This window comes from Chaetodon trifascialis, chromosome 5 (assembly GCF_039877785.1).
Source record: "Chaetodon trifascialis isolate fChaTrf1 chromosome 5, fChaTrf1.hap1, whole genome shotgun sequence".
Classification (NCBI taxonomy): Eukaryota; Metazoa; Chordata; class Actinopteri; order Chaetodontiformes; family Chaetodontidae; genus Chaetodon; species Chaetodon trifascialis.
In genome coordinates, this window is record NC_092060.1 from 20,501,399 (window position 1) to 20,526,898 (window position 25,500).

Sequence of the window (25,500 nt, forward strand, 5' to 3'; positions counted from 1 at the left end):
CCCTTCATCAAATCCCTTCACTGGAATAAAGAACATCCTTGTTGCCGCTAGTTAGCTGTCAGATCTCTGTAAGAAAATATTTCAAAGATATGTAAAATGAATGCACTTTTGACCTGATTTCTGTTTGATACGTGTGAAGTAAATTGGTATATATAATGCCAGTCATCATCCACATGTTTAATGGTATAAAATGCTGACTCCCACACATATAGGTAAAATGTATAAAGCTTTGCTTCTGGCAGAAGCCTTATTCATCATAATTGTGACCCATTCGACCTCCATAATAATCAAGCTGCTGCAGTATTTCCTGAGCGGGATGAGGACACTCATCTTTAGCTACACGCCATTAAAAGTCCCATTAACTGTAGCTCAACCTGGTCATTCGGCCTCCCATCACTCTGCTCCTTATGCAGGTAATTTTTCTAGAGAGGGGTGTGATTTTTGACACAGGAAACAGAGTGTAAGCTGAGCTGCACGACAAATAAAAACTCACTACAGATGAGTTTCACTCTGCACCAGGATTAGCTGTGAAACCGAATTCAAGCTCTGCCATGGCTTCAAACAGATATCTTCTCAGCTCGTTTCTGCAAAATAATGAGGTGTTTGATGAAATTTACATTCCAGAAGGTACAAAAAAAACAACAACAACAAGCAAACAAACATGAACAAAACTAACATCTCTTTTTTTTAACTTTTCTTTCCAACTTTTTCAACTTTTATCAATAGCCAAATGAAACAAAACGGCACATGTCTGTCCTCTCTGAGTGGTACTGGCATTTCTGAACAGTGAAATCTGTTAATTCAGACTCAAAGTGAGGAACTCGAAAAGCTTTGAATGTAAAAGCCTTTATGGGGTAAATAAAAGCTTTCCGTGTGTGCTATGAATAAAACAATGGCAGGAATACTAATGGCCTGTTTAGTTATTAGTGTTTGCACAATCCAATATTTCGAGGCTGCACGGGTCATATTTGTGTTTGCAGCTTGCTGACCTTCAAGGTGACGCATTGGGGTTAGTGTGTGCGTGCATGTGTGCGTGCATGTGTGTGAAAGAAAAGACGCACAATGGTGAAAAGTGATTAATATGGTCAAAAAATAAGCAAAAGTGTCCTGAAGTGGAAGAAAAAGGCACACGAGGACGTGCTCACTGATAGACAGAAACCGCGTGACCTCGTGGCAAATACACCTGTAACCCAAAAGACGCACGCACGCACGCATGTGGCGCTTTATAGAAAACTAAAATCTGATTGAAAAACAAAACGCAGAAGGCCGTTTGAGCAGGAGCTTTAGGCCATTTTTCGTGAATTTTAGTTTATCTCGTTGCCGTTCACTCTCAGGAGAATCAAACCAGTTTTCCACCTTTGTGCTAAAGGCCTGGTCAGCTCCTGACGAGTAGAAGCGCAGAGAAAAATCTGTGCGTAAGAACAGCCTCCGTGTCCAGGCGGTGCATTAGTTTGCACAAAACAGCAAACCTAAATATGGCGCAGTAGAAAATCTAAAAAAAAAAAAAAAGAGCAAAAAGCTTGAGTTCACGATGAAAATGCATTGATTGGGTTTAACCACACACGCCCGATCAAAGAGAATATAGACACTTTAATAAAATATAGAATACATAATTAATTATACAGTAGGCTTATGTACAGTTGAACTGTATGCTGATTAAACGTTTTTAATAGTATCACGAACACTGGTTTATGCTCACACTGGTCTTACTTGGCACAGAAATGTGAAATATACATACAATATAAACAAGAATACGAATGTGTAATGAAAAGGGGGAGAAAAGAGAAACTTAATCAAGGGGAGGGGGGAGAAAAAAAAAACTACTGAGCCTCGCAGTATCTTAATTACAGACAAATCATGCTTCAGGCCCATCACGCAGGCTCAAATGTAACTTGAGAAAAGAGCTTTCATATATTTATTTCATCTTGCGACATACATAAAGACATGAATAATGCTTTAACCTTCCCGACATACATTACAGTACCTAGTTTACATTCAACAAAGACCCCTACACTCAGGGCTACATTCAGCAAGACGTTTCCTCTCACTCTCCATTAACAGCCTATAAGTTCAGGAGCCTCAACACGCAAATTTCCATAAACTCCTTTGTCATTTTTTTTGTCTCACTTGAGATAGATATCTTTAATAATTATGCAACACAGCGAACAATTCGGCATATACACTTTGTTAAAGTTCCTACAAGCCAAATTCAACCAAACAGGCCTCACAACGACAAATAAAGCTCGCCACATTTCGCAATGCAAGATTTCAATAGGATGACTCATGACGTGTCACAAAGTATTTGATACAACATTCACAAAAATACAGAGTAATAGAGATACAGCTGCAAGTTTTATGCTAGAACATGAAAAAATAGGCCCCTCAAAAAAAAGCTGGAAGTCGCTCGCGTGCGTCCCAACAGGAACTCAGAGGGACGGGATGTTGTTGCATTGCTTTGGTGGGAAAGAGTCCACGTTGCTGTGGCATGTGTACCATCCATTGACGATACTTTTCTGAAAGGGAGAAGAAGAGGGGAAAGTCCTTGGGCTCTGGGCAAACGTGTGACCTGTCTGGCCGCAGGGGTACTGGGAGGGCTGGGACCTGTAGCTGCCTCTCTGGAGCAGCAAAGGGTCCAAGAGGGGCTGTGACCTGTGCGTGGAGTAGTCCAAACTGCTGTCAAACGTGTGATGGAAGCGTGACCTCAGGGTCGAGTCGTCTCGACTCTCTGGGGACAGGGGGATATCTTGAGTGGAGGTGGGGGGATGAGGGGGACTGATCTGGGCTCCATCCGGGACTCGGGTTGACCTGGCCTCCGCAATGTGACCCCCATCACCAGGACGCGCGTCACCGCTTTTGGCGTCGTGGGCCTTGTTGCAGTGCAGCTTCATGTGCTTTCGCAGGGAGCTCGGGTGGGTGTAACACTTGTCGCAGCCCCTGACCTTGCACATGTAGGGTTTGTCACTGGAGTGCACGTGAGAATGTTTCTTTCTGTCACTGCTGTTCGCAAACCTCCGGTTGCAGCCCTCGAACTCACATTTAAACGGTTTTTCACCTAAACGTGCAAAAAGAGAAATGGCGGCGAGTTATGAAAATTCTTCACAGGCGCGTGCATGCTCTCCCTGCACATATATGCTAAAACTGATGCAGCCCAGGTTAAAAGAATGCGCTCCTCATAACTCATAACCATGTTGAAAAAGTGTTGAAAGTGATCCTAGAAACCAAAAATGCACATTCAGGCTTCAGTCGACACTGTGAAATGACTATGTGATGTTGAGCTGTCAGTGACACTGCAAACACAGAGCCGCTTTTTCAGGCCATATCGGGCATGATGATAAATATTTAAAAATGCCACGTTGTGCTAGTATAAATTGCTAATGTGCAGAAACTTTCAGCAAGTTATTAAATTGCAGAGTTCAAACTACTTGCTGAAACTTTGGTGCAGCCCTGATCGCAACAAGTGAGACCCCTCATCTTCTAAATCAACAAGGCTGCAGTTAAACATGCATTAGATCAGCACGGACCTGCGACAGCCAATGCAAAGATTTGTTTAAATGGCATTACCGTGCGCAGAATGAATTATGGCTATCAAAATGCTAATTGATCCCCTGCCTCAAAATTGCCTGCAGCTGCGCACACTGTTCCTACACGCTGATGCAGCGGACAATCAGAAGAGCCGGACTCATAAATAAATGTTGAATAGTTTCTCTTAAATTATCATTCTTCATCTGAACGGGTGACTGTGACTGAGTGAAGGAAAAAAAAATCCTGACATAAATGTCTAATAATCAACACACTACGCATGTGCAGTTGCGTAATATCAAATGTCATTAAGCGTCCTTTTTCTGCCACTATTCTCCTTCCTTCCATTAGCAGAACACCAGAAGTAAAAGGGGGCGCCTAATAAATATATTTTTCCTCTCCGGCCCCCTTTTTTTCTGAGGGTCCACTTCATTCATTAATTGTATATCCAATTTAAATGCCACCATTTCGATATAACTGCACCTCCTGAGATCACGTTTATACTGCAGCGTAGTAGTGTGTGAGGGTAAGAATAAAATATGACGGCACAGTAAATCCCTTTTTATAGAGGATATTAGAATCTGCGCTCAGATCAGGAGCACGGAGGGGAAAGCCCCAAAGAAAGCCACCTTTTTTTAAAATGAAATGCATTTTATGACATAATTTCACAGTGTTGGGACGTCTAACAGCCAATCAAAGTGATGGGAATTAAAGGAGGATAAGGACATAAATAAAGCATCTTTTTTAGAAATGTGACTCATTTTGGTTTATACTGACAATTATCTCCTTTTGCAGACTGAGGTCATCCGTCTGCTCACCTTTTTATTTCTTGCTGTAACACTGTGTGATGTGCTGTGTTCCTGAGCACAGGAGATGAGTCCCTGGGAGGCAGAGCAGCGTAACGGCTACGTCACAGCTCTCCGGTGTCCCGGCATTTATTTAATAATTTCACTGAATGAAGTGGGAGAGGCACCCAAACCACCAGGCCTGCAGACTACACTCGTTTGTAACTGGCTTACTACTATTCATGTGTGGCTCCTGCATGGAGCCCGTGCACGCTGCTCTCCTGCAGACCCGGGCAGTAACAGAGACGGCGAGAAGCAGCCAGAGAAGCTTTACGCAACACTTTTTCTAACAATGTAGGCCTAAATAACACCAGCAGCATCTAATGATAATTAAAAAAATAATAATAAAAAAAACATAATAATGCTAATAATAATGATAACAAAGCGACAGAATTATCAAACTTCCGTGATCAATTAAATAATGAAAAAAAATGTCCACAGATAAAGAATGCTAAACTGTAAAAAATAAATAAATAAATAATAAAATAGTTTGACAAGCTGAAAATATTGACCACATTTTAATTAAAATTTCACCAATCAAAATATATTATTATTATTGTCATCATTATCACCATCATTATTATTATCAAATTGTGCTGTAGTATGATGATTAACTAACCTGTGTGAGTCCTCTTGTGGATCTTAAGATTTTCTGATCTTGCAAACACTTTCTCACAGCCGTGAAAGGGGCAGGGAAAGGGCTTTTCCCCTGTGTGGACTCTGACGTGGTTCACCAGCTTGTATTTGGCTTTGAAAGGCTTCCTGTCCCTCGCACAGTTCTCCCAGTGACAAACATATTCAGAGTGCTCTGGTCCTCCGACGTGCTCCACTGTCACATGGGTGACAAGTTCATACATGGTCCCGAAGGCTCTGGAGCAAGGCAGCTTCCCAGCCCCCTCTTGGCCGTCACTCCACTTGCACACCAGCTCGTGCTTCACTGTTTGTTTGGAGCACCTGAGGAAAGCGTCGCCTCCTCCACGCTGAATTGCCATGTTGAGGGGTTTGTACAGACCCAGGAATTGTGTGACAAGTTGCTGGCTGTTTCCCTTGGGGTTGATAGCTTGGCCATAAGGGTGAGTCCGGGTGAGGAGGTCGCCAGGTAGACCCAGCATCATCTGGCTGCCGAAATCTCGAGATGCGTCGGTGGAGGCATGGGCCTGCTCCTGATAACTTGTGAAAAAGGCATGGCTTCTGTTGTCCCTGCAGCCAGGAAAGTCACGATACCTTCCAATCCCGCCATGTTGGTTAGCTCTTGATGCCAGTTGATCAGTGACGGGTGGCATGCCGGCTCCAGAAAGATTGGCTCCAATGATAATGCCCCTAGGGCTGTGCTCTAACCGGTGGCTGGGGTATCCAGAGTCTGAAAAATTGGGAACCGAATGGTCAACATATGCACTGGACCTCGTCTCGGGGTAGTCTCGCAAATTGTGCGAGGGGCAGAGTTTTAAGGAACTGCCAGTGGGGTGTCCCATGTGCTCTCCTGCCAAAGGTGGCAGCACCACGCTGGGTTCAGTATTGCTCTCCCCGGGGTTGACGCAAGAGAGAGGGCAGCCACTAAACCTCGAAAGGCTTGTCATGTTTTGTTGTGAGTTTGGCTATGAGTTTGCAAAATCAAACCAATGCAGCACTCAGGATACACCTAGAAATTCAGTTTCCATTTCCCTTGTTTGTATATCATCTGCATGTGAAATTCTTGGCCGTGAACTTCGCAGAAGTAGGAACCAGACTCAATTTCGTTAAAGTTGGTGTGAGTCCCATGCCGTTCACTTTGCCCTCTTGATTTGTGGCAATAACCGTGGTAGTAAAAATGCTTCGAAACAGGCCATGGTGCAATATAAAAGCACAGCAGGCAAACCTGCTTTTAAAAAGGGAGCTTTGGGATTGGTTGGAATGCGCTGTGATTGACAGGCGCTGGGTTTGTTTTAAAAGGGACACGCAGGCGTTCGCTGCACGACTCCGTTTTCAAATATCGCAGAGAAAATGCTTTGAAATGTGCCGCGATACTCGCAAATATTGCTGCCTCTTTAACTTCAGGCGCCTTCTCGTAAGACCCCTCTCTCTAAATCTCCACATATGAAAAATGGAAAGGTTAATGTGTAATACTAATCATCTGATAAAAGCCAAGTGATTAAATGCAGACATGAGCGGAACACAGGACAATCCACCGTCTTTTATTTCACTGGAAATCTTGCCAAAGCAAATGTCCCATTCCTGCCCTGCAAGAATAATAGAGAGACTGGCCACAGCGTGTCCAGGCCAATTACTGTCAAGCATTTTGAGGGGAGTGCCACATCTGAAAACAGTGAAAGTTACAGCAAACTGATTCTAGCAATTAAACAGGTTATTTGAAATAATTAAAAATGTTAATGATGCATGTGTGTATCATAAGCCTGCGTGACCACACGGCAGAAAGCAGTGTTTTCAATACAATATACAAGTTATAAAGCTCTCACTGAGGCAACAGTATCTTTATGCTACACTTTAATTTTTAGGAACACACATTTTTGTAAGGGCACAAAATTACTGTTTGGTCTCATGTGCAAAGAAAATGTAAACTTTGATAAAGCAACAAGTAGTTCTAGCCTACGTGACGCTCCGCGCCACCAGCATATCATAAACTTACATCATAATCTTATTGGAAAAGCTTATTTCACACAGATATTTCCCAGCAATGTCTTGCAGAGGACTGCAGAACATGATGTACTATTTTACCTTTGAGCCCATGTGAACCATTTCTATAGATAGACCCTTTCTCATTAAGATGAAATAAATTAATAATCACCCAGAGCGTGCACGATGCGTCATGCAGGCTATAGCGCACACGTAAAATTTGGTTACGTAAAATGTAAATTCTAAAACGCGACAAACAGCAGTGGAATAGGCTGCACTGTTCCTGGGAAACTCAGAGAAACTTTCTTACTTTGGGGTGCTGTGAGGACAGCAGCTTGGAGCTCTGCTCTCTCCTGTCGTGCAGCACGTATTCCTGCACTTTGACGTGGATCTGATTCTCTCAGCGCGCTCTCTTCTACCTGCACCAGTTTGGCCAAATTCTTTTATCTGTTGCTTTTATTTAAATCTGCGCGGTGTGGCGTATGGGCTCCGGACTGCAGCTTATAGGTTTAAGGTGAAAATCCTCCTTATTTTGAAAGTGTGAAGCTTGTCTGAATTTTCAACTTTATACTCTCTATGAAAAAAAAAAAAAATGAAAAAAAGAAAAATTCTTTTTTCCACATTGTTATTCTGACGTCACCTGCAGAGACAAAGCAAGGGGCCCACTTGACATTAAATGCCGCAAAATAGCAGACAGGCCCCGAACTGGCCTAATTCCGTCATGATTGTAATGGACGCTCATGTTTGTCAACCTTTAACCCGATGCATTTCCGAAAATGACTCAGGGTTGAAGGCATATAAACCGAAAGTTCCCAATCTGTCATTCAGAAAGCATAAAGGACAGACAGACCTGCGCCCCAAACGATTCCAGGTCCTCATTTGCAACAGGAAGGCAAAACAAGAAAGAGGACAGCGTAGAATAACTGCACTTTTAATGATTTAACACCACACGCCGATTCTATGAGGCTCACCTCCTCAATAACACAGCCACAGAAAGTGAGGCCTGTTTGATAACTGCTCTAATATTTTGCATGAAGATCATTTCATAACATCTAAATCTGCTCAAACGTTCAAATGGCCCTTAATGTGCTCATAACTTAATTAGACTGTAGCCTAATAAGCAGTTTTCCATAAATTACATGTGTGTTCTTTTCTCTGTGATGCAGGATGGAAGTCCGGTAACAACAACATAATCAACTAAATGAGTGTAGGCATTTAATAAGTACATTTATATGTTTAAAATGTGTAAAATAAGTTGGGAACAATTTTAATTCCCTTAGTTTTATTAGTATTAATGATGGAGCTGTCAGGTTAGCTCCATAGCGATGAGCAATTAAATTCTAAGAGTAATGGCCAAAACACAAATATGTATTTCAGTTATTTTTTTTACTTATCTGAGGACTTTATCGCGTTACATCTTTCCAGTATTGTTTGTTAGATCTGATAAAATACGGCAATAATGTAGCAATTTAAATTTGGAAGCTACATGTGAACGGAAACACAACTTTTAAATGTTTAAATATCTACATTTGAACAAATTTTTTGCCATTTTTACATCTGCAGTCTCTTCAAAGCCTTCAGCTATGTGAGTCCGGTCAGTTGTGCGGGTTGCCTGACAGGCCAGGCAAAATCCCAGTGACTGTTGCATACAAAATATCACTCCCAACAATCAAAACACAATCAGGGAATACTTTCACATCCATAAGGTTCAAATCACCCCCAGCACAGTGAATGTGGAACAAGTGATGGACAAAGAGGATATGCAGAGATGAAAATAAGCAGAATACAAATGCCACTGAGACGACCAGAGCTACACTTTAACACCATATGGCAGACTGGACTGAAAATTCAGCAAATTTGATGTCTTTAACCGTGGACGGCGATGAGCAGAACTCTCTCAAAACATGCACATCAACCTTTGGGAAAACTATTCGCACATAAATATACACGTTTATCCGTAATACACCAAATTCCAGCCTGCATAAGAATCACCAGGTGTTACACTTGGCAATTAATGCCAATGTAACACAAGACGCTGCAAAAAAAATAGTACAGAGAGAAGAATGGAGAGCACAGAAATATTTAATCAAGTATCCATCTGTGATAAACAGACACAAAGTTACAGGAAAGCCTCTGTGTGTGTGTGTGTGTGTGTGTGTGTGTGTGTGTGTGTGTGTGTGTGTGTGTGTGTGTGTGTGTGTGTGTGTGTGTGTGTGTGTGTGTGTGTGTGTGTACGTTAAAACAACTGCAGTGTGGAGTGTGCTGAGACATTATAATTGATGAGTAATGGCAGGGCACAGTCTTGCCATGACTTTATGAAATTTAGATGAATTAACAGGTTTGGGATGAGTCCATTTGCAGACAGATGCTCCAGTAAATCACAGCAAGAAGTCAATTAGTCCTCTCCATCAGCCATATGAAGGCAAACACCAAGTACAGCAGCAGTCACTCAAGACCCAACTGACCATATAATCTATGAAATATAGATGACGATCTGTGCGGTTATTGTTGTAGGCGACTATGAGGAAGCTTAAACCTGTGGTGATTTTCAGGAGGCAAAAGCAGGATGACAAAACACGTCTGCGACTGCGTTTCTCCAAACATAAAAACACAAACAAACATAAAACAAACACATACGCAGCACAGAAACATGCCCGATAGCGTTGAGGCACAGTCAAGCATTGCTTTGTGAATTTCCAAATTGCAATTAAATTGTCATTTGTCATCTGTGACAAAAACCTTTGTCATTATCAGCTGCTATTCTTGCACAGAAACCTAAAAGAGCATTTGACAGAGGCTGCATTTGTTTGAAAATACAACACATTTGTAAATATTTGTTTCGTGGGGACACTAAGCATTCAGAAAAAAACATGGATGCAATTGTTAGGTGCATAAATAGCATTCTCGCTGAAACAAATGTGAACCAAAATGGCATCTTATTTTAGCCTGAGAATGTATGAAATCTTCTGGTGTGAATGCAGAGCAGAGCCTGAGAATTCATGCTTTTGTGGGATCCGCAGAATGTGAAAATGTTGTGGAGAACGCATCTAATGCAGCACGCAGATCACAGCGATCAGGTTTCTGAACAAATGAAGGCACGGGCGCAGTCTGAGAGTTGGGATGTGTCACATTCAACCACAGCAAAAACCTGCAAGATCACTCAGCACATTGTCCATTTAACCAAATCTGTGTCAGTGGGTTACACGGAGCGTTTTCAGTCTGTTTAAAATGCAAATATGGAAAACACATTCATATACAGTGGTATTTGATAAATGGAGCTAAGACTGGACAATGGTTCCGCCATTGTTTTCGCAAGATGAAGATTTCACTTTTGTCTGGTCACTATTGAGTTAACTTCAAATCCACAAACTTGTCTATAGCACCAGCGGCCTGAGCCAGCCAAGCATAGTGTAGGCTACAGGCCAGACAATGTGGACTGAAAAAAAATTACTCCACTGAGCTGCAAGAAAAAACCCAGAAGACTGGGCTGCTATAGGCCAATTTGTTTATATAAGAAGACAATTATCATGCATCTAGGTCATTTATCAAATTATGCACTGAAATATCATCTAAAGCTACTGACTCCAACACGTCTAGTTAGAATAAATGTATAAATGTGAGTTGTTTACCATTTAGGCTGATGGTTATGTTCTGCTCTTTTCCAACAGCATGGGCTTACTGTCACAGAGGTATGCACACTACAATATTGTGATATTTTAAGGTAACGCGCATGCTCAGTTAGAGGAAGATTATGTTATAACCAATGGGCTATTCCAACGCCCAATGAGGTAATCCCAGCAGAGATAACTAAATCATCAAATTATACAGAATATCCCGTTATAATTTAGCACGTTGCATTACGCCTACAGTACATTTAAGTCATCATTAACGATTTTTCAACTGTGTCGGACATTTGAACACAGGCCTGGATGCATATTCATCTCATCGTTTCATGCAATTAAAATTAAGATCTCTAAAGATTAAATAAATATATAATATTGTGTGATTGCAAAACTAGAAAATATAACTGCGCAAAATTGACCAGAATTAAACAAATATGAAAGTAAAAAGAAAGAGGTGAAAATGTCACTGAGCGGAGGGCGGCACGCTCGTGGAGCGGTGTAAAGTATTTTGGGGGAAAATGGCTGGTGTGAGTGAGACAAACGGTGAACAAAAGTGCAGCTCTATAAGAGGTCTATAAAGCTGCCTTCCCCCCTCTTTTACAGTTCCTCCTTTTTTTACTGTCCAGTAAAAAATATATATATTACTAACGCGCCATGGCAGTCTCCTTCCAGGCCACAGGACGTACATTAAAAAAAACTTAGAAAAATAATTTCACACAAAATCAGCTAAAATTCTTGCAATCCTGACCATCAGTGTCTGTTCTGATGCTGGGAAAAGACAGACAGTTAGAAAATGCGCGTTTAAAACCCCCACTCGTCCAATTCCCGTTTGCAAAAATTAAATAAATAATAAAACATTCAATAAACGCCTGCACACCAGAGGAGACCTGCAGTAGCTTTAAATCTAACTCTCGAGCAACAGTTGCTTTACATTAGGCCTCAGCTGATGACAGCTCCGCTTTTTCTCAGCGAGAGCTCAGTGCCTACGCTGCTGTTCTGTCGCTCACAAACATTTGTGACTCATCTAAACCGTGTTACTTAATTATTTCATCGTGATAATACGGCTGCAAATACACGGCACATAACCTTAAGTGGCGTTATGGAGCCCTCGCGTTTCAACAAGCCAATAAAATATGGAGGGAATACAGGAAAACTTAACGGGCTGCTTGTCACTTGTGAAAGTTCACAAAGGTCGCCATAAATCTCATACTGCAAAACTGCAAAGGCAAACTCTGTCAACTGTGTGTGTGTGTGAGAGAGAGAGTGTGTGTGTGCTTGTGGTCCACAGTGTGTGCGTTCGTGCATGCGCATGCGGTGTGAGAGTGTGTGTGAGAGTGATGGGGGGAGTAAACTGTGAGAGAGAGAGGGAGGGGAGAGAGGCAGAGAGAGAGAGAAGGGGGAGAGAGAGAGCAGCTTACGGAGGAAAAATAGATGAAGTGAATCTCATTCGTCGTTTTGCTTCGAGATAAGTTGCTGAGGTTATGTACAAAAAGCGCAAGTGTTGTACTAATGTGCACGACGGCCATAAAAACACACACACACACACTGAGGTACGCAAGTCCTCCCAACAATTAAATTACCATATGAGTAACAGGCCGGAGAACTGAGCAGGCTATGTTCACTTCAAGAAAACCAAATCCCATGCAACCTCCAAAGGCTAAACGCAATAAAGTGCAGATTTACACACTTCCACAGCACACAGGCCCACCTCACGCCCCCTCTTAGTGACACAGACAGACGACGGATAAGTTAGAAAACTCACCTTTTCAATCTAGAACTCTTTTCTCGAGGAAATGTTCTGGAGTGAATGCGGTGGGATGAGGGCGAAAGCAGAATGAGGGACTGATTTGAAGACTTTTTTTTTTTTTTTTTGGTCCAGATCCCCTAAAATAAAGAATGTGAGCTCCTTCCTGGGACAGATTGAGGGGGAAAGGATGTGAAAGGCTTGGAGTTAAAAAGCGCCGCTTGAAGCACTCAGCGCGTCTCTGAACTTGATCAGATTTTATGTGTCCTGCAGCGAGTCAGCGGCAGCCCTGTGAAAGTTGCTCAATGGCACGAATTTTTTGGCTGAGCGAAAAAATCTCAGGATATTACAATTACTGCCATCTTTCTTTCTGTCTTTTATTCCTCCGTCTTACACCCTATAGAGCTTTTTCAAAAAAAAAAAAAAAAATACTCCCCCTCCCCTTTCAAGCGGCTTCAAGAAAGGCACATTTTGGAGCTGTGCCAAGTACATTCAAGTTTTCGGTTAATAAGAGCAAAACTGGTCATATAGAGAGAAAAATAGCATAGATAGATAGATAGATAGATAGATAGATAGATAGATAGATAGATAGATAGATAGATAGATAGATAGATAGATAGATAGATAGATAGATAGATAGATAGATAGATAGATAGATAGACTTCAAAGTGTATTGAAAAGTTTTTTAACCACCAAACATGACAAACCAAGTATATTATGCGTCGCAGAATAACTTCGTTAACACTGTTTCTGTGAAGTAACACAAGCGGTCCACTAAAAGTTCGGCTGTTAAAAAGCTGCAGTAGGTATTATAGCCTGCGTCGATTTATTTTTGTTTATTATAAATCTGTTGGGGGGTTTCTTGAGGAGTGTAAATCACGTAAGGCTGCGTGAGACGTGCGCTACACATAACGCATAACGGGATCTGCGCCAGGGCGCTCCGCTATACCTGCAAAATAATGCCTGGAAGAGCCAATCAAATGAACCCAATTGAGACGACCTGCCATCTTCAATACCAAACCGTGCCAATCACCAGAAATCTAGCCAATTAACACCCTCCTTCGCAGTCACGTGTCAGATGGGTAGCTGAGCGCTGATTGGCTGTCGTAGCACTGCCTCCCGAGTTCATTTATGTTCTGGGAGTGAGTGATTGACTTTATCAGTCCAAGGACATCATCCGCCTGGAAAGGGGGGGAAGTTTGATCCTCTTTCTCACGGATCGCAGTCAACGGGAGTTTTTTTTCCTCCCAACTCTTTACGCATAGGATTTTTCCCCGTTTTGGCTTGGTGTGTTTTTTCTATTTTAGGATTTTTTCGCAAAACGTGGTAAATCTCGGCGCGGTGTCTGCAGCTTGCGCGCTTCGCTAAACTGGATCTTAATTTTATTTTCGCTTTTCTTCCTGTCTCCTAAGTTTGCTTCAAGCTCATGACTATGCTTCTTGATAGCGGTCCGCAATTTGCATCGTTAGGAGTGGGGGGTTTCGGGACACCACGGCATCACGAAATCGGGAACAGAGACGCGAGTCTGGGACTGAATCCTTTCAGCGATTCCTCCCACTCCGCAGCCTTCAAAATCAGCCCGGTGGCTCACGACATCGCCTCCAGCCAGACATCAGCTTTCACCCCGCAAGCCACTGGATATGCGGCTGCCCTGGGACACTCTCACGGCGGGCAGGTGGGCTCGTACGGCGGAGGAGCGTTCAATTCAACACGGGACCTTTTCTTCCGGAACCGGGGTGTTGGAGAGTCCACAGCGCCGAGCGCCCAGCATGGGCTCTTTGCAGCTTCGGCGGGGAGCCTCCACGGGCCGCCCGGGATCCCCGATAACCCCGGACATCTGTTGTTTCCAGGACTTCACGACCAGGGGGTGAGCCACACTTCACCGAGCGGACATGTAGTAAACAGCCAAATGCATCTTGGCTTACGCGGGGACATTTTCGGAAGACCTGATCCGTATCGTCCGGTCGCCAGCCCTCGGACGGACCCCTACGGAGCTCAGCTCCACAACTACAGCCATCCTATCAACATGAACATGGGGATGAATGTGCCGACACACCACGGTCCAGGGGCCTTCTTTAGATACATGAGGCAACCGATTAAACAAGAATTATCCTGCAAATGGATAGACGAGAACCAGATGAACAGACCCAAAAAGACTTGCGACAGGACTTTCAGCACCATGCACGAGATGGTCACTCATGTGTCCATGGAGCACGTCGGCGGGCCCGAGCAGAGCAACCACATCTGCTACTGGGAGGACTGCCCGAGAGAAGGGAAATCTTTTAAGGCCAAGTACAAACTCGTCAACCACATCCGTGTGCACACGGGCGAGAAACCGTTCCCATGCCCGTTCCCCGGATGTGGGAAAATATTCGCCAGATCGGAAAATTTGAAAATCCACAAAAGAACACATACAGGTAGGCACCGACAGCACCGTGGGTCGGCGTGCGTAAAATAACCTTAAACAAGCGAGGCTATCCTGCGTAGAAATGCTGTCTTATACGTTGTTTCAGAGTGCTTTAAAGAAAGACTGTTTTTGTTGTTTACGAGGACCATCTGAGAACTTGGGCCCGCATTTAGCGTGATCCCAAAACGCTGTTAGCGCAGGGTCATTTCTAAAAACACTCATCAATTAGCGTTGGCTCAATAATGCAGAAAATGTGCTTCTTGTCCAGCAACTCAATGTCTTAACCTCTATTCATTCCTGTAGCTTTTAGGCTAAGAAGTTGCGTGTGACACATACAGACACTTCGCTCACTTATCAAAGTTTAGGTGCATGAGCTGCACCAGAAAGGCTGTTTAAGGTCTCTCACGCTTCGTGTGCGTCACATACAGGCTGCAGTTAGATGAAACGGTTTCTGGCTGTGTTAATATTCTCGCCCTTGTTCATCTATGGCTTGGTGCAGAAATGCCCTGTTGATTCAGTGTTTACTATATAGGAGCAGACGCACAGAGCAGGCCGGTGGTAGCATGAAGGAGCAGGCCTCTTGAATAAATAAAGCCTGACAGAGCTGTGTGTAGTAGTAGAGCTGTATCCATGTCGCCCCGAAAATGTAGGTTACTCTGTTACAGACACTTTGCATCTCTGAGCTGCGGGTTTACAGGTGGTGTTACAGTGGGGGTTTGTTTGTGCGGGCTATTCACGGTGTGTGTGTGTGTCTCTGTGTGTCTCTGTGTGTGTGTGTTTAATCCTGCAGGTGAGAAGCCGTTTAAGTGTGAATTTGATGGCTGTGACAGACGCTTCGCCAACAGCAGCGACAGGAAAAAGCACATGCATGTGCACACATCAGACAAGCCATACATCTGCAAAGTGTGCGACAAGTCATACACACACCCCAGCTCTCTCAGGAAACACATGAAGGTAATTAATGTCTTCATTACTCCTTAAACACATTAACGCACGCACGCACGCACGCTCACACACACACGCCACCCCCCTACCTCCTCTTCCTCTGCCACAGACAGAGGCCACACAACTTCGGGTGTTTCTTAGATGCTATAGGACTGTCTGCAAAAAAAACAAAAACAAAAAACAACATTTAAGATGCCATTTTGTCTATTTGTGACACGTGAACTCTTAATCCTGTAAGCAGTAACTGTCATCCACAGCTGCCCTTTTGCCTTGTTTAAAAAAAGGACTTGTTTTAAAGAAAAGCGTTCAAATTGTCTGTTTTCACCAGAATTTTACTTCGAGGTAAAACTACATTTTCAGACACGTTAACGGCGCATTGAGTGGATATTTTTTGTAGTGTAGAAGTTGCCGTGCCTGTTTCAAGTTCGCTGAGTGTTTACTGTTATAGTTCCTCCATAAAACAGAGTTAATCCGCATTTAAGTCCAACTCCCTTCTAACCAAACCACTTTAAACGCGCTGTTAGGGCATAAATATGACTATTACGCGTCAGTCTCACTCATCGCTTATGTTGTTTTTTTGTGCAGGTACATGAGTCTCAAGGATCTGAATCGTCTCCAGCAGCAAGCTCTGGATATGAGTCGTCCACACCGCCCGTGCTGGTCTCAGCCAGCACTGAAGACCCGACAAAAACACCGCCGTTAGCCGTACAAAACACGTCTGGTCACAGCGAAGGACTGGCACCCAACTTTAATGAATGGTACGTTTGAAGTCAGAAGAACAAACCCTCTCTCAAATGTGGACCACGGGGTTGAGGATCAATGAGGATAAAAACCTTAAAAACTATTCCTTCTCACTTCACTCACACTCACACACACACACACACACACACACACACACACACACACACACACACACACACACACACACACACACACACACACACACACACACACACACACACACACAGTCAGACACACACAAATGGGATTGGGACAACAACAACAGGAGATGAGAGCAAACGCCAGCACCAAGCAGGCCACGTCCGTTCTCAGGATCACGAAATTTGACTTTTATTCCGCAGTTTCGAGGAAATCAGATAAAAATCACGACTAAATAACCGTAATACTTTCTCAGTATAAATAAATGTTTCTTTTTTATCTTTTAGTTTACAGATTTCAGGAGAAAAAAAATTGTTTTATTTTTCATTTTATGTATTTTCTCAAATTTTTATTTAAAAAAAAGAATAAAAAGGAAGATTATTTCACGCTGTTTTATATGACGGTGACGCGCTACTGTCGCCTCTTCAATTGATTGTTGGAACTTCAAACAGTCTTAAGAAACGTGCCAAAGTCTTTGTCATGAACTTGAACACAGAAAAAAAAAAATCCTAAATAAATATTATACTCGTGAATGTATTTCCTTGTTTGATGGGGTCGAATCTATTGTCAACGTCCGTTTTCAGGTGGAGAAATGTGGTATTAGGTTACGATTGTTACCGTTGAATATAACGTTGCCTTTTGTTAATACCGTTGTAAATACATATCCATGATGCCATATTTATCAATTTGTAATTTAATTATGGGTATAAGTTCTGAAACTTAAATGATATTTATGGAAATGTTTTCTAACAAGAACTGTACAGTTTTGGTCATAACCAGCTTAACATTGAACAAATGATAAACTCTTAAAGCTCCAACATCGCGATTGTATCCTTCTGTTTTGTTTTGGGTTTTTTTCCTCCTTTCTTTTTAACCAATAGGCCTACATGTGTCTTATTTGGATCGAAGAAATCATCTATATGAATATTATGGATTTGTCTATATATAATGCAGATATTTCCGTCACTTTTATTTTGTTTATGAGACCATTGACATGTAAATCATTGACTTTGTAGAACTGAGTTCAGTTGAGCTGAGAAGCTATAAAACGGTTCTGTTGATATCTTTATTTTTGGTTAAATTTAAACTTTTTTGTGTATTTTACTTTTATAGGATCAGAAATAGATGTCAATTCGTAGCATAAACTCAGTATTGGGAGAAAAAAAAAAAAAAAGAATAAACCCATCAGCCTATTGCACTCCTATACAGGTCTTAGACGAGTGTGTGAAGTTCATGATTTCCAAATCAAGGTGACAGCATTTTGAGTATTTCAAATTCGGGTCAAGCACCCAAATATATGCGCCAGTATGGCAATCTTTATAGTTCCAGCAATGTCTTTGTGCAAGTATGTTTAAATGTGTGCATCGGCAACAATGGAACTGTCACAACACAGTATCTTCAAAAATAAAAAAAGTTTTTTGTCTGTCAGCTTGCATTGTTTTAAATGTAATTCTTCTGTGAAACTAAGCGTGTTATTTGTTGTGGTGTTGCATATAGAGCAGTTTGATTACACATTTGCTTGTTTTGTGTGAATAACTTGTCAAGATGACATTTTTTGTGTTTAACAAAATTTAGTGGAAGGAATTCTAGATCTATGTGGGTTTGGGGGGGGGGAGAATACGTTCAGTGGCAAAAAGAGTTACAGCATTGCATTGTAACCTATTCTCAAGAATTAAATATTATGCATACACAAAGTATATTGTACTCATATGAGAACAATTTCAGACCACCAGCACTACTTTTAAAATAAAATGTAAAAAAAACAGTACCTCGTGACAGTGATATATGAAATAAGTTTATTTAAATAATTTAAGGAATATATGTTTTATATGCTATTTTCTATACCTTAATTTAAATGAAGTACTTTTTCTTATTCCCACCACCTTTCTGCCCCATGTCCAGAGGTCAGAGGAAAAATATCTGATGTATAAACACAGCTAGAATGTGATGTTGTAACACTTTCTGGGAGAAATGGGTCACACTCCAAGTTATTCCTGAAGAGCAAAAATGTTTTACTGATGAACTGTGTCACTGTGCCACGTTGAGGCAAACCATGTTACAACAGCAGGCCTATGCGTTAGCCTATTTAGCTACCAGAGGCAAAGGTTCCTTGTACTTTTTAGGCTACTGTATGTTGGTTGATTTGTTTTACCAACTATTTATGAAGAAATGTGAACGGAAATTTTGACTGAAATTAAAAAAACATTATGAAAAGCGACTTACAGACTGCGCCGTTGATTATTATCACCATGTTGTCCTGCTCCCTGCATCCTTAACGCATATAGCCGACACTGTTTGCCATGCTGTTTGTATCAGACTAGTAGGAGTCACTTGAACTTGACACTGATTAAGGCGCCATCTTAGTATCTTGGCTGTGTGTGTGTGTGTGTGTGTGTGTGTGTGTGTGTGTGTGTGTGTGTGTGTGTGTGTGTGTGTGTGTGTGTGTGTGTGTGTGTGTGTGTGTGTGTGTGAATGGGAATATTTGGGGGGAGCAAGTCAGAGAACCACGTCTTGGCAGAGCGCAGGGGTTGGGATGGGGATGTGGGTCATCCGTCTACAACAGCAGCACATGCGAAGTTTGTTTTTATCATTATTCGCTTATAAATAATAATCCTAACGTGCAGACTGGAAGACGGGCAACTGAGGACACTGTGTGACCGTGAAAGTGGAGTGGGATACGTTGCCAAAAGTGGCGCTGCCTCGGCGTCTCCCACCACCCGATTAACAAGGAGCCGCTTCATAAAAACAACCAAAGGAGTTACCACACATCAATGGACGCCATAATAAGCATTTAAACGGCGAAAAAAATCAGTTTGAATGACAACAAGAGCTCATGCACAAGCCTGAAATCTTTAATATTACACAACGTCATGCATCCAGTGTGTTATAAAGCTGTATCCGTTGAAATGCGGGCAAAACAACAAAAACGCACTGTGGGTAATTTGAAAGATGGCTTTAAAGTGAAGAATTTACTGCTTCACTCTCCTCGCGAGCCTAAAGCAGAGGAGGGTTTTTACACCAACCCCCCCACAAGGTGCTTCAACTCCCCCCACCCCCACCCCTCGCCCAATATCCTTCTACTATAAACAGATTTAGGAATATTGATTCAAATTCTGCTTTTGACTTTTGCGCAAGCGCACCACTTGCATTCCGTTTGATTTTTTCATTTCTTTTCAACCCCCCCTCTTCTCTCCCCTCCTCCCTCCCTCCCTCCCTCCCTGCCTGCCTGCCTGCCTGCCTGCCTGCCTGCCCGGCTCGTCTCGTCGCACATTTCAAGTTCCCCCTCTCAGACACCGTGACGTCAAATAACCGAGACCCGGCTTTCTCCGAAACACGGCGGGCTCACATGGAGGCTGCATCCTTACGCATGCATCAGGGACGTGCAGAGCTCTGCACTGGGTGATCATCCCGAGTAAACAAGCAACATATGATAACGAAATTAGCAAAACTTAACCTATTTACATTCCAGCGTGGATCATGTCTGTTTTTCCTTGCCATTACATCACATCGCATCCGTCATTGGTGTAATTCTAACCCGGCTGGGTTAACTGCAATTCTGCAAATAAAACAGCGGGTTTTCACATTTTTAGGTGTGTCTACGCCTCCACTGGGAACAGCATATGCATGTGCTTTATGATGACGCCCAATACAAGTCATCGTTTCCAGATTATATGGGAAACCAGAGCAGAGGATTCAATCCAGAAGGAGAAAAAAAACATGAAAGGCTCCTTTCTGCTGGATTCTCAATGGATTAGAAAGCAGTGACGGTCACGTGGATGCAGTTGTGTAAAGACTAGCGGCTGTATCACAACAATGCCCCTCCGCAGCCGACTGCGACTGGCTCTGCATTACGTTAGCGCTCATTCATCTCAAGTTATCCTATGGATTGCTATACTTGGCTGTGGTGTGTGGACCCGGAGGATGGCAGCTGACTGTTGGCAGCGTGCAGTAGCCTATAATCTCTCTCTGCCTATAGGGTCCGCTTGCAGTATCGGAAGGAGCAAAGGCTGCTGAGAGGGGATTGAGGGGTGGGGGTTTCTATTCTGCAGGAAAATAATAATAAGACTGAGTTGTACTGCTGGCTCGCGCCTGTCGCCGAAGTTTGATATCGGATTGATTGGTCAACCCCTTCTTCCTTCCTCCCTCTCCTCAGTCGCAGAGTATTTGCTGGCTAAGCAGGAGAGTGCGCTCTAAGAGGATAAACCCGACACAAGCAGGTCCCCGACGCCTTTTGTCACGCAACGGAGGCTGTGATCTTAATAAACCCAGTGGCTAATTTACCACTCCTTAATAATTTAGTGATTATTAGAGCCAACACGCACACACTTTATCTCAATGAACACAAAAGCACCCGCGTGTGTGTATGAGCTTTAGCTGCACGTGCAAGACCATTAAAAGTTGAGGCTGTTTGGCGCTGTTGAAGCCGTGCAGTGAGCGAGGCTGTGCAGGGTGCAAGGTCTTGCTCAAGGGCGCCTTAGCAGGGCACTTGGCCCTTGATCTGAATCTGAGACATTTTGGATTTGGGACGGCCCCTGCACATCAGCGCATGGCCAAACTCTGCAGCCTGCAACGCACCAGGTTTCTTCAGATCTCCTCCCATCGCTGCTCTGAATAAGACAAGATGCTGGCAAACCTGAATCATCATGTATTAACTCAGTCATCTGAGAATGCGTGCGAAATGTGGGGTTTATATTTCCACATATAGCAACAGAACAAGTTAGCATGGATTACTGTAGATATTTATGGCAGACGCTTCTTTAATCAAGACATTAAGCCTGCATGGGTATTTAAACGAGCCATGACAATTAGATTGAAGTGCGATGGATTTGTAACATCATAAGGTAAATATGTCTTGATAAACATAGGAGCCAACATACATCTGATAATTGCTTAACCGAGGGCTTCCATTTGCGCGGAAGTTGATGTGCTTGCCAATTATCGATGCTTATTTCACCTCCAGCAGAGTGTTGAATATGCATTCACGAAGTAATCCACGGTGTGTCTTTATATCTTAACGCGTTTCATGGCCTTTGTGATGCAGGATGATTAACACAATGGCTTTGTCTTTGACTTCAATTATTCTTCAATTGACTCCTAAGAGACATTTACATACCCCATCATACTGTATACTACTGTAGCCTGCAGGCATTTCTGCTGATCAGGAAATGAGTGAAAGTGGCCAATTGTGAAACACTACACAAGATGCGAAGTTCCTAAAGCTTTCATATTGTACTTTGGCAGAAGCACGCTTGATGAAATGCCTAGCAGATTAACAGATCAGTCAAATTCATTGTTTCTGCTGTTATAGTGGCTAAATGTGCGCAACGCTCAAAAACAGAATAGCAAGGGGCCTGCGTGGCCAGATTTATAGCTGTCATCATTTACAGCCCACACCACGCACATAAAACATCCACCTCTTAAATGATATTTCTATTATGCCACGGGCTGAAAGACAAACTATTAGTGGGATGTCCAACAGGAGACAGCGCTAATTCCCTAACATCTGGCGGGGTGTCAGAAACTTGATGAATTCCTCATCAGAGCAGGCGCAGGAATCACCGCTAATAGGTCCCGAGCGAGGGCTGCGGCAAACGCGCATTCAGCAAAGCAGATGTTCAGCAATTGTGCTTTGCGTTTGTCTTTTGACAGATATACTTTCAACACTTTTGAGAGGTGGTAAATGGGTAAATGAGCAATTGACATCTCTTTTAATGGCTCGTTGCTTTGCCCTGAACGCTGCGCCCCCCGAAACCGGCGCAATAACAAGAAGCCTCCCTGAGGAGTGAAGACCAGTTTTATGAATCAGTGAAGTGCAGGTTATTAGAGAGGGTGCAACGCTGAGGTTTCAACTGTTAAACAATGTGAACCCTAAACTATCAGCACCTGTGATTAACCCTTTAAGCATAACCAGTCTGGCTTTCTTATCACCTGCGCGGACAACAAAAGACTGCATTTGTCTCAGATTGCATGAATGGCGTGATTCAGCACTTCCAGTAAACTTTTCACCTGAGAGGGCACCCTCGTCCCGGGACTGCCTCCACCTCACAGGGCGGCTTCTTCCCCGAGGGGACGGACAGCAGCGCTCACATATTCATCAGCCTTTCAAAATAAAGAGGACAATGCTCGTTAATGTCCCCCTTTTTGTGAAGAGCATGAATTAGAATTGGAGAGCGCCTTTCCATTATTTAAAGACTTCATTCACCGACTTCGCTCGTGGTGATTTTTCAGCGCTTGCGCAAAGCTCCCGAGTTGAGTCCCGCAAAGCTCCAAACCGGCAATACTGCAACATCAGGGGATGGAAAAGACGCACATGTGTTTTACTGGCGTCCACATGTTGCACAATGGTGGCGCACAAAGAGATAGATAGATAGATAGATAGATAGATAGATAGATAGATAGATAGATAGATAGATAGATAGATAGATAGATAGATAGATAGATAGATAGATAGATAGATAGATAGATAGATAACGTGCATGAATGAAAGAGCAATACGTCAGTAAACAAGCCGCCCACAGCATTTGTTCCTGACAAAAAATAAAAAAAAGATGTCACCATACAACACAACCAGCAACCAAAGTAGCCTATATCTCTTGCACAATTCCGATTTGTGTCCCAGAAATGCCAATCACCGCGGAAAAAAGGCAAGCTCTGGTTGCATAATGTTTGCGCAATCTTTAATCCGTTATGGATATGCATGAGGCAGGGATAGCACCGTGGAAAAAAAAAAAAAAAAAAAAAAAAGCATCCGCTTGATCCCGCCGGTGTCTCAGCCTCTTCACTCGCTGGCATATAGTGGCAAAAATCTCTGTGATGTAAATTTACGGAGCATAACGTGATGGAAAAAAGTGTCATGGTAGTAAAGAAGGCACGCATTAGTAATTTACTGGATACATAGACATTTTAGACTCCTTTGTGATTTGGTTATTTTCCTGTCATCCTTTACCTCCACACCTCTGTCTCCATCCCCTATTAACAACACTCGCTTCAAATGCAATCAACAGATAGATTCAGCATCACCGGCTGCTGATAGCCACCTTCTCCGAGAACACTGGAGTCATTATTTCCTCAAAACATTAACAGTTCTGAAAGATGAACAGACCTGTTATGATTCAGACTAACATGGTGCTATATTGGCACCTTCTGTGAAACTAAATATTCTTCATTATGAATGCATGATAAACTTTTCCAAGTGCAACATTTGCTGCAGACACACTTCTGGCACAGCAGCTGCTCATCAGAATGTAAAATAATAATAATAATAATAATAAAAAAGAGATGATATAAGGTAAAATGATTGCAATGCTTGTTTGCTTTCCTTTGCGTTTGTGGGGAAAAAAACCATAAATAATTAATAAATGTTTTGTTGTCAGGCAAAGATGTCACACTTTTACAGAGGACATGAGTGCTGGTTGTTCAAGCTGACTTTAAAATACATGTTGCACATAAGTGAAATTTAATAGGATCACTGAAAAGAAACACATGAAAATGTTTCTTTAAACCGCTTTCTTTTGTTTCCCAGGGACATTTCCCGGTTCATGAACACAAATGTCTCACTGCTCCTCTTTCATTTTAAAGAATCACTAAAAAAAACTTAAAGAATTGTTTCTTTTCAAACAAACCAGAAGTGTCCCTTGGCGCGTTTTCTGCGTCTTTCAAGGGCTTCACAAATATTTCTGTGTGTGTGTTAACATCTGCAGTGTATGGCCACAGGCACCATTGTGAGGATGACTGCAGAGAGGAAGCATGACACATAATGGCAAACAGGAGTCTGAATCCATCGCAACAACAACAACAACAACAACGCAGCCTGCGTTTTCCATATGAGACATCTCGAACCTTGTTGTAGGCTATTGTTGACGGAGGTGATCCTGTAGTACAGTGTGTTTGGATAACTGGGCCTTTAAAGGAGCAGGTCTGTGGGTGGGTGGAGGGGGCTCTGCTGCTAAAGGAGAGTGATATTCAACAGCTGTGTTATACAGGTTTTCAACAGCCATAATAAAAAGTGTCAGACATAGCACCAGTTATTTTCTTCCCACTTTTCCACTAATCTAGACTTGACTCTCCCACTGTGCCTTTTGGCCCAAACGGCACACCACCAGCTCATATTTTCACAGCATTAGACATACTATTAGTGTGTGGGTTTTTGGTCTTTGGGTATTTTTCACAGTTCTGTATTCATCTAGACTGACAGAGCGGAGTCAAAGACATTTTCTCCCTCAGATGTATCAACAATCTGTTCCATCATGATGGGAAACAACAGTGTGAGTGGACAGCCACCGGACAGTGCAGTTTTTTTTCTCCTTTCTCTTAATGGTCACCATCCTGGGACAATAACAGGCGAGCAGGGTTTGGAGAGGGAGGAGGAGAAAAGGGAACCAGGTAGGAGGGCCTGGTGACGGGGAGTGGGGGTGGAGGGGTTGGGAAAGCCAGGTGCTGGTGGAAATTGGCAGGCGATTGCCAAAGCGACCTCATGCCAGGATAATGCATGGGGCCATAGGTGTCCCCCAAGCCAATCCCAACCCTCATGCTGATAGCTTTTCAATGCCTGTGGGACAATCTCTCCAATAATTGCTTTTCCTGTTTCAATTCTGGTCTGAGGGCCGGTAACAAAAGCGAGGGGACTTTGTTTCTCACAACCATTGCAAAAGTGCGCAGTGTATTGTGTTCAGAGCCATTCTCAGTCACCATATAGCTCTAAATAGGAGTACAATTTATCTTAGCATGTTATGTAATTGCATAAGGACTATAAGCTGCGGCTTTGAATTTTAAAATAATACCACAAAGACACATGCAGCCAGACTGCTTTCAAAGTTTGTCCACGGCCGTGTGATTGGCAGATCTCTCCTTAATACATTGCACATTTTCCTTCAGGAGACCTTTTGCAGGTTGTAACTAATCTCCTGTTTGTCAAAAAGTAACACAGCC

At 42.8% G+C, this 25,500-nt stretch overlaps 2 protein-coding genes and 1 long non-coding RNA gene across 5 annotated transcripts in view; 1 reads left to right on the forward strand and 2 right to left on the reverse strand.

Annotated features, from left to right (window-relative positions):
- Window positions 1-25,500, reverse strand: part of LOC139331801 (uncharacterized) — an 84,195-nt gene that overhangs the window by 24,309 nt on the left and 34,386 nt on the right. The window lies entirely within an intron of this gene.
- On the reverse strand, window positions 1,576-6,952 carry zic6 (zic family member 6). Its single transcript, XM_070963431.1, has 2 exons — window positions 4,984-6,952; window positions 1,576-3,052 (listed from the first exon to the last, which is right to left on the reverse strand). The coding sequence occupies exons 1-2, from the start codon at window positions 5,939-5,941 to the stop codon at window positions 2,427-2,429; spliced, it is 1,584 nt and encodes a 527-aa protein (XP_070819532.1). The 5' UTR covers window positions 5,942-6,952; the 3' UTR covers window positions 1,576-2,426.
- On the forward strand, window positions 13,490-18,790 carry zic3 (zic family member 3 heterotaxy 1 (odd-paired homolog, Drosophila)). The gene is made up of 3 exons (XM_070963432.1): window positions 13,490-14,758; window positions 15,539-15,702; window positions 16,279-18,790. Exons 1-3 carry the CDS (start codon window positions 13,768-13,770, stop codon window positions 16,459-16,461), a joined length of 1,338 nt encoding a protein of 445 aa, XP_070819533.1. The 5' UTR covers window positions 13,490-13,767; the 3' UTR covers window positions 16,462-18,790.

Coding starts and splice junctions, on each gene's coding strand:
- zic6 (XM_070963431.1), bottom strand. CDS start 5,941: ATGACAAGCCTTTCGAGGTTTAGTGGCTGCCCTCTCTCTTGCGTCAAC. Junction 3,053..4,983: donor CCACAAGAGGACTCACACAG/GTTAGTTAATCA, acceptor TTGCACGTTTAG/GTGAAAAACCGTTTAAATGT.
- zic3 (XM_070963432.1), top strand. CDS start 13,768: ATGACTATGCTTCTTGATAGCGGTCCGCAATTTGCATCGTTAGGAGTG. Junction 14,759..15,538: donor CCACAAAAGAACACATACAG/GTAGGCACCGAC, acceptor TTAATCCTGCAG/GTGAGAAGCCGTTTAAGTGT. Junction 15,703..16,278: donor CTCTCAGGAAACACATGAAG/GTAATTAATGTC, acceptor TTTTTTGTGCAG/GTACATGAGTCTCAAGGATC.